At 55.1% G+C, this 9,380-nt stretch overlaps 1 protein-coding gene across 2 annotated transcripts in view; it reads left to right on the top strand.

The window, feature by feature from the left end:
• The first annotated feature begins 343 nt into the window (after positions 1-343).
• The window catches only part of TRIM62 (tripartite motif containing 62), a 34,172-nt gene continuing 25,135 nt past the window's right edge, over positions 344-9,380 (top strand). The window contains exons 1-2 of one of the 2 annotated variants that reach the window (XM_036872131.1): positions 344-427; positions 866-1,390. In XM_036872131.1, coding sequence (XP_036728026.1) covers positions 983-1,390 — 408 coding nt within the window. In that variant the 5' untranslated portion in view covers positions 344-427; positions 866-982. Of the gene's footprint in view, positions 519-865; positions 1,391-9,380 lie in introns of both variants that reach the window. The other variant, XM_036872137.1, reaches the window with a different exon arrangement.

Raw genomic sequence — 9,380 nt, 5'->3', positions numbered from 1 at the left:
TCTATGAAGATTAAACAACATATCCGTGTTTGTTTTAATACAAAATATTTTTCCCAAATCTTCACATTGATGATCCAACAAGATATTCCTCCTTTATTCGTTATCCTCTCAAATTAGCTGTTCCCCAGCCCCCATCCGCCGCAGGGACCCCAAGCGAGATCTGGATGTTGTTCCAAGTGCACACCCTGAAGGAACAGCTGGGTTTCGCACCCCTGGGAGCTGGAGAATGGTGGGGGCGGGGAGGGGGTCAGCTGGCTGCAGGCCGGGCCACGCCCCTCCTCTCCCCCGCCCGCCGCGGGGGCGGAGTCCTTGAGGCCCCGCCCCCGGGGGCGGGGAGGGAGCCACCTCCGCCGGCTACTCAGGCTCGGCTGGTTCCGGGTTGAGAGGCTGCGCTCGGACCGGAGCAGTGGCCGATGAGCCGGCGGGGGTAAGGGGCCGCGCGGGGCCGGGTCTTGGGGCCGGGATCGGGCAGCTGAGCGTGCTCACAGCCCTCCTCTCCTCTGCCAGGCACAGCCGAGGTGAGGCTCTGCCTGGCTTCCCCCTCCCGCTGAATTCCCCATCCCCAGCTTCTCCCCCTCCCCCCACCGCACCCATACCGGTATTACAGCCCCCCAAGGCCTCCGCCCCCCTCCTAGATCCCCTTCTCCCAGCACACATCCCTTCTGACTGCCCCTTTCCCTAGAAGCTTCTTGCTAGGAGCACCTTCCCTCAGACACCCACGGCTCCCTCCCTCCAGCACCCATCGCTCCGGGTCACCCACTGCCTCGAGACCACCCTCCTGGGCTCGCTTCCCGGGTAGTCTCTACCCCGCACCTCTTGCTCGCGTTACCCCACTCCCAGACAGCACCCATTCCTTCTCCTGTAGCTCCTGCTTCTCCGGGCCTGCTCCCCGCACCCATCCCTAGGTGCTGCCCCCGACAGCGTCGCGCTCTCCAGCCGGCCCCCTGCATCTCGGGGGACCCTCTCCGCCGTCCCCGGCGCCATGGCGTGCAGCCTCAAGGACGAGCTGCTCTGCTCTATCTGTCTGAGCATCTACCAGGACCCGGTGAGCCTGGGCTGCGAGCACTACTTCTGCCGCCGCTGCATCACCGAGCACTGGGTGAGGCAGGAGGCTCAGGGCGCCCGCGACTGCCCCGAGTGCCGGCGCACGTTTGCCGAGCCCGCGCTCGCGCCCAGCCTCAAGCTGGCCAACATCGTGGAGCGCTACAGCGCCTTCCCGCTGGACGCCATCCTCAACGCACGCCGTGCCGCGCGACCCTGCCAGGCACACGACAAGGTCAAGCTCTTCTGCCTCACGGACCGCGCGCTGCTCTGCTTTTTCTGCGATGAACCCGCGCTGCACGAGCAGCACCAGGTTACGGGCATCGATGACGCCTTCGAGGAGTTGCAGGTGAGCCGCTTGGCGGGCCTGGAGCGGGGGCGGGGCCGGCCCGGGGGCGGGGTCAGGGTTGGACCGCAGGCAGGGCCCAGTCAGAATTGCCATGGGGCGGGGCCGCCGGCAGGGTCAGGGCCCTATCAGAATTAGGACGGGGCGGGGCCTCGGCGAGGAGGCGGTGTTGAGGGTGGAGCCTTGGGCCGTGCTCACCAGGCGGGGTCTCAGAGAGACCTGAAGTGGGGGGCGGGTGGGTCCATGGCTGGGGAGAGATCACCAATGGAGTGGAACGGCAGGGACAGATGAGATCAGAGCTGAACCAGGTACCGCCTGGACAAGGTTAGGGACGGAGCCAAATCAGAGCTGGGCAAGGGCAGGGCCACTGTAAGGGGTCATGGGGCTGGACCTGGAGACAGGACCCACGTAAGAAGGGTTCAGGACTGAGTTGGAGACAAAGACACAGATGGGGAATGGGACAAAGTCGGGACTAGACAGGAGGTGGGGCCACCATCCGAGGATGAGTCTGGACTATACGGAGTAGCTGAGCTGCAGGCTTTGGGGCACGATGACCCGGGGTTCAATCAGGTATGCATCAGGGCCTGGGGAGCAGTACCTGGGCTAGATCGCTCTGAGCAGGTCAGGGTTAAATCTAAGAGAGGGTCTAAATGAGTGTCAGCAAACTGCTGAGAGAGCAGGTTTGGGTGCCAGGGGCTAGGCCGAGGTGTATGAGGGGCTAAGGCTGGGATCAAGTTCAGATACTGTAAAGACCATTCTGGGTTTAAATCACGGTAGAGGCCAGGTTGAGAGTGAGGACAGGACTTAAAGACTCAAGATTTGGAGAATAAGGCCCCGAGGTGAGGTGATTCAAGAAAAGCGAGGGAGGAGGACCTCTAGAAGTCTCCAGGGACTTTTGGTGACCTCCTTAGCTCTGTCACCCGCATCAGGACCTTGAGGACTAAATGAAACAGTACATGCAGGGTAACCTGAACATAGTCAGCCTAGGACTGTAATTGGTCTCCCTTAAGCCTTCCTGTCCTCACGGACTAACTCCTACTCAACTCTCAAAGCCCTGCTCAAATGCCCTCTCCGCGTAAGCCTTCTCTAAGCTCCACTGGCCAAAACAATAGCATTAGAGCTGCATCTTCCCAATCTCTGTTAATAAGTATAATGTTTTAAAAAAAAATAGTGTTCCAAGATTAGCTATATTTGGGAAATATAGTATATTCTCTATACCCTCCTTGGAGGATTCTCAGTGTACATTTGCATATTAAAGGCTTGGAGAAATCTTGTAGCAAAGAAACCCATTTTGCTGTGTTTAATAAAATGATTCCCAAGGTTATTTGAGCCTGGAATCTTTTTCTCAAGCTAAACCATTTAAATCTAGCAGCCCATTTAAATCTAGCAGCTAAACCATTTAAATCTAGCAGCAGTGTGTTTGGCCTTGGGATACCAGGCTAGCACACAGTCCCCAAGAGAAGTCTCTTAGTCATCATATCTATGGCCCCAAAGCCTGCCACAAGGCCTGGCCCACAGTGAACATCAGTAAAGGCTGAATGAACGACTAGTCCTGACCTGAGCTGGCCCAGACTGTGGAGCCTTCGGAAGAAGAAGGTTTTTGACTCCTTAAGCAGGAGCTAAATAACTATTTTCCCTGTTGTAGGGGGTCACCTCCCCCCCTTATACATGAGTCTCTGTGAGCCAGCCTGCACCAGCTGATGCCCTGGCCCTAGGAGAAATGACTCCATGTTCACCTTACCCACTCCTTGTCCCTTTAATCCCCAACCACCACTGACTCCCTTCCAGTTTGGCTGTTTGAGGATGGAGAGCAAGAGTTGGGGGCTCTGGGAGCTTGCACAAGGTTGGCATTGACCGTCCACCCCCAGAGCCCCTTGTGCCAGGCACTGGTATACCCATCTCCCCGTCTATGAAATCACATAAACAGGGAGGAGGAGAGAAGCTTGGACAGGACTAGGTGCAGGTCGTGAGTTTGAAGGGACTCCATCTGAAACCATCTGCCCAACCTCTTCATTATGTAGATGTGGAGACTGAGGTCCAGAGAGGTGATGTGACTTACCCAAAGCCACACTGCCAGACAGTGAGAGCGCCGGCCAAGAAAGCTCAGCCTGACCCCGGCTGGATCCCGCCCCTGCTGCTCACCCCCTCCTCTCCCTGTCTGACTTGCTAGCTGGAGAGAACTCTGTGTTCCAAGGCTTGGTTCCCCTGTCTGCAAACCAGCAAATCCAAATTATTGTGTTGTGGTTTTTTTCAGTCCATTCCATGACCTGGGGCAGGCAGGAGAAATTGAACGTATATTTTCCCCCAGCGTTATTGAAACACTGTCATTCTTGGGTGAAAAGAAAAAGAGGACTGCCACTCACTTACCCTCTAGTGTACTGTCCTGGGGTCAGTCACACTTGGGTTCCAAACCTTCCTTTAGCACTGTCTGTGTAATCAGCACATCTCTTCATGGAAGCCTTGATGCTCTCGCCTGTAAACCGGGGTCAGGATGATTCTTTCCTACCAGGATTTTCATGAGGCTGACCTGAGATGAACCTGCTACTGAGATGCCTGGCACTTGGTAGGGGCTGGATCAGCAAGTGCTCCCATTCTTTCTCCTTCTACCTCTGAGAACTCATGTGCCCAGCTGGGCAAATGCCCAGACCTGCCTCTCACCTGAGCAGGAGGCCTTGCTTTGGTGCCTCCTTTGGGCTTGGCAAGAAAGTAGCAGAGAAACATGCCTCCCCCTGGAGAAGTAAGCTCCTGGGTGAGGTTCAAGCCACTCCCCACCCTCACCACCCCACGCCCTCTCTTCATGGGGAAGTGGGGCTCATTAGCTAGTTATGCACTGGAAATGAGGCTGAGCCTGCCCATCACACCCCTTCCTCTCCCAGCAGCTGGTGGTTTGTCTCCAGGGCTCCTGGAGCCTGGGCTTGGACCCCTCTCCTGGAGAATAACAGACTCAGAGCCGGCAGGGCCTTGGAGGTCGCCTGATGCAAACTTCATTTGACAGATGGGGAAATGCCCCAGGGTGGGGGGGAAACTTTCCCAAGGCCTTGAGGCCAGAGGAGACTCCTGGCTCAGCCGGAGTCTCCTTACACCCCGCTGCTTAGCAGTTGGCCTGGAGCTTTTTTCATTTATTATAAATCCTGGAGGCAGCAGAGCAGAAAGGTTAAAGGCTCTGGCTTTGTATTCAGGCAGCTAAACCTTGCACTCCTATTTTCTGGCTGTGTGACCTTTGGGAAGTTCCTTATCATCTCTGAGCCTCAGGTCCCTCATTCACAGCATAGGAATAATGGGGTTGAATTAAGTAAGATGACATTTGCAAGAACTTGGTACAGAACTTGACACATAGTAAGCACTCGATAAATGACAGCTCTAGTATGTTACATCATACTTGGCACTATTGACATTTGGGGCCAGATAAGTCTTTGTTATGCAAGGCAATCCTATGCATCGTAGGATGTTTAGCTGCATCCCTGACCTCCACCCACTGGATGCCAGTAGCACCACCCACCCCAAGCTCCGACAACCAAGAATGTCTCCAGGCTTCATCAAATGTCCTCTACGGTCAAAATCACCCCTGGCTGAGAACCCAGGCCTACAGAAGTCCTACTCAGCTTTCCAGGCTCAGCACAGATATCACCTCCTTCATGAAGCTTTCCCTGACCTGCCAGGCAGAATCGCTTTGTGCCCCAGATTCCAATACTGGGGTCAGATCCTGGCATCGTCACTGATAATCTGTGTGTCCTTGGTCAGATCACTTCACTTCTCTAAGCCTCCACCTGCTCGTCTAGAACATGGGGATAACCTGACCTTCCTGGGAAGGATGTTGTAGGGGTTAGGGAGGCTGTATCAAAAGTGCCTGATGCTGTGCCTGGCACACAGTAGCACACGACAATTTTTAAATATCTTTATTTTTTCTGATTATAAAATGAACATAATAAACAGAGCTATATAATGTAAAAGTTAAAATCCCCCATAATTCTACCCGTTGGAAAAACATGGTCTTTTTCTTAACGATTTGCTTTATAGTTCTACAGAATTATTGTTGTGTAAACGGCATGTGAGCATGTTTTGTGTGTGTGTGTGTGTGTGTGTGTGCACGTACCTTTCCTTTTTTTTCACTGCTGAGCACTGGACCATAGAGCAAAGGGGATGGAAGGAGCCCCATCTCAGAAGGGTTTGGGGGCTTCTCGGCCAATACTTACTGAGCCCTAGCCCACTGCCTGGGACTATACTAAGCACTTTTCTGGTATTGCCTCATTTAATCTTCATAACACCCTGTCGAGTGGGTACTGTAATTTATTCCTTTTACAGATAAGAAAACAGAGGCTCAGAGGAATTCAGTGACTTGTTTGGTCACCCAGCTGGTAAATGGCAGGGACAGGATTTGAAGCTTAGCTAACTGGCCACACATGGCCTCCAAGCTGCCTCTGAGGGCTGGGTAGTTGTCTCCCCCACACCCTGCCTGTCTTTGTATTTTAAGTGTACTCAGCACAGGGTCAGGCTAAGGACACAGTCTGCCCGTGCCAGCTGATGCACCGAGGGCAGGTGCTGGATGTCATCTTGCTCAGGCATGCCATCCGGCTCTCTGGCCATCTCAGCTTCCTAACCTCCAGAGGAGGGATTGGATGCAGTCCCAGCCACCCCCTCCAGGTCTCATGTGACCACTGGAGCCCTTCCCAAGGCCTCCTTCATGCCAAGGGAGACAGCAGTGGATCAGCCTGGGATGGGAGCCCTGAGGAGTTGGGCATGAGGCTCCAGAGATGCCGAGGCAGCCACACGGGGAAAGAACAGAGCTGGGGGACCGGATTCAAATCCTGGTGCTGGCTTCTTCCAGCTGAGTGGAAGGTGCTGCCTTCTCTGCACGCTTTCCCAACCTGGGAAGTGGAAATAAGAACAAAACCGTCCACTTAATGTATAAAGAGGGAGAGAGAATTGCTGCCTATCCAGAGACAACTGATGCGAAGGCGCTTTATTTTGTACTGTGGACAGGGAGGCAGCCAGGTTGTCTGCGTCCTGGGGAAGTGGCCTCTGACGTTACTTTTCCCAAGAGAGGGCAGGATTTGTGTGCAAAGAGCAGCCTCCATGGGGGCGAGGCTGGCAGTGAGTCAGACCCCGGGCTGCTGTTAGCATCTCTACTTCCCTCTTCACAGGTGTGTCAGTCAGCAGCCAGGAAAGCCTGTTCATCCAGGACACCTTGGCTAAGCACAGGCCACGGTGTCAAAACTCAGAATTGAAGTTGGGGCCCCAGGATGTTTATCTTCTAGAGAGAAAAGGATCTGGTAGGAAGTGACAACAGAAACAGTAACAACCCTATGTAAAAAAACACTAGTCAGAGGGTATTGGACACTTGTTATGTGCCAGGTGCTGTTACGGGCATTGAATCCTTACAGCGGCCGTTTTTCCTTTCCCTACTCCCCCAGTGGGACTAGGATCAGCCCCATTTCACAGAAGAAGACGTTGAGGCTCAGAGGCTCAGTAACTTGCCGAAGATCACACTGCAAGCAGGAGGCAGAGCTGGGATTCAGACTCAGGTCTGTCTGGCTCAGAACTCAACCTCACCAAAACGCTAACTGCCTCAGGGAGCATCCAAGTGGGGAGGGACCTCAGAAACCATCCACTTCCATCCTCTCCCCACTTTACAGATGGGGAAACTGACTTGCCCGTGGTTGGTCCAGAGCCCAGCTCCCTGGAATCTCAGTCCAGTGCTATTTTCACAGCATCATTTACCTTCCAGACCTTGAATTCTGCTTGAACACTGGGGCAGGTGTGGAGGATTTGGAGATGGTTCTATCTTGGATTCAGGGATTCATTCAATAATTTCTTCAGTCGACACTCCTGCTATAGCTAACTGAGGGCCAGGTCCTGGGCCCAGGAGAGAGCAGGACAAGCTTGGCCCTGCAGTGGTTCTTGGGGGATAGGCCCAGAAGCTGCAAGGTCATGTCCTAGGATCCTCTGGCCATAACTGAGGGTTGCCCAGGTCCCCCTGGAGCTGACAACTGAGCTGAATCCTGAGAGCAGAGAAAGGAGACGTTACAGACAGAGGGAATAACTACATCCACAGCCCCACTGCCTGGTGCAGAGAGTGCCAGGGGCAGGCACCCTTTCTCGTTTAATCCTCACAGCAGCCCTAGGAGATGGGTCTCATTGCCCCCTTTTATACATAAGGAAACTGAGGCTCAGAAACTGTGCCTAAGACCACACAACCAATAAGTGTCGCTGAAGCTAGAATTCAGACTCAGATGATCTGAGTCAGCCAGGGGCAAGCATGGAGGTGAGCCAGTGGTTCGTTGTAGCTGCAGGGGAAGGGGTGGGAAAGTGAGGCTTGACCAGCTCATAAAGGGCCTTGAATGTGCCACGCCTACCCAAGGAGCTTGGACTTGATCCTGGAGATTCGGGGGAGCCGGGAACAGGTTGGAGCAGGCGAGGCTGGCCGGGTCGGTGTGCATTAAGGGGCAGCGTGCAGGTGGGACGGGTGGGGGGCAGCCTGGAGGAGTGGGGAGCAGCCATGAGGTGCTGCCTGCCAGAGACCGCGAGGCTCAGAGGTGTGTGGACAGGGTTGGGGCTCAGAGGCAGAGAAGATGTGCGAGAGTTCAGGTCTGTCGGGAGGGGCAGGAGCGTCGGAGGGCTGTGAGTAGAAGAGAGAAAAGGGGGGAAAGGAGAAAAGAGGCAAGTTCAGTTTGCCATGTGAAGATTTGGCATATCCTTGGTCAGAGAGGGCAAGAGAAGGCAGTAACTGGGCACGGAGAAGGTGGGGGGGGGCCTTGAGCACCTACTGTGTGCCGCGTCATGCTGAGCCCTTCAAGGGTGTCGTCTCATTTAATCCTCATCACATCCCTGCGAGTGGCTCCGGTCCTCATTTTACAGATAAGGCTCTGAGAGGGGAACACTGAGAGGGGAAGAAATGATCTACCCAAGGGCACACAGGCAGGATTCAAACCCAGGTTCTTCTCACACCCAAGTTCATGCTATTTCCACTGGGCAGCACTGCTTGGTGACCGGGGGTCAGGGGCAGGGGGTGTCGGTCCCTGAAGCCAGGGGAGATGGCTTCTGGCAACAGCTTTTTCCTCTGGGCCGGGAGAGGGATGGCCTTGTAGGAGGGGAGGTCTGGCCTTCGGGGCATGTGAGCCCTGGCTCTCTGTTCTCCCCCTCAGTGGCTGCCCGAGTCCTGGCCTGTCCATGCCTGTGGGAGCCCCAGAGCCTCTCAGCTGACATATTTGCATAATTGTGTGCTTAGGTCTGCACCAGCCCTGACTCTGCCCTCTCTCCAGAGGGAGGGGTACAGAGCTATGGCTCTGCCCTCAGAAGGGCGCTCCTCCCATCCCTGATTCCTGCCCTGCCCCAGAGTTGATGGGGCCTGATGAGTCCGGCTTCCCCAGGCTGACTTCCAAGGCATCCTCCACCCCACCCACAGTGTCCTCACCCCTGCTAGCCCCACTGGCCTTTCCAGCTTTTGACTCCACCCACATACCTGGCTCCCGCCATCCCCAACTGCCCCCCACTTCCTGCACGCGCCAGGTGTGCCCCTGTTCTCTCCACCTGGAATGCTCTGGCCCCGCCCTGGAGACTTGAAGGGACCCTGCCCATCCATCCATCCATCCATCCATCCATCTTCCCTGATCCTCCTGTCAGAAATAAACTCTCTCCAAGAAACTCCCACAGTTCTGAGTCCCTATTGCACATACAATTTTTTATTTTTTATTTTTGACTGCGTTGAGTCTTCGTTGCTGCCCGCGGGGTTTCTCTAGTTGTGGCGAGCGGGGGCTACTCTTCATTGAGGTGCAGGGACTTCTCACTGCAGTGGCTTCCCTTGTTGCGGAGCTCGTTGGGCGCCTAAGGCTCTAGACGCGCGGACTTCAGTAGTTGTGGCGCGCAGGTGGGCTTAGTTGCTCCGCGGCGTGTGGGATCTTCCTGGACCAGGGCTCGAACCCGTGTCCCCTGCAGTGGCAGGCGGATCCTTAACCACTGCGCCACCAGGGAAGCCCCCACATACAATTATAATTAT

Source organism: Balaenoptera musculus, chromosome 1 (assembly GCF_009873245.2).
Source record: "Balaenoptera musculus isolate JJ_BM4_2016_0621 chromosome 1, mBalMus1.pri.v3, whole genome shotgun sequence".
NCBI lineage: Eukaryota > Metazoa > Chordata > Mammalia > Artiodactyla > Balaenopteridae > Balaenoptera > Balaenoptera musculus.
The sequence above is the reverse complement of the archived record's forward strand: the minus strand, read 5'-3'. Positions and strand labels throughout refer to the sequence as shown.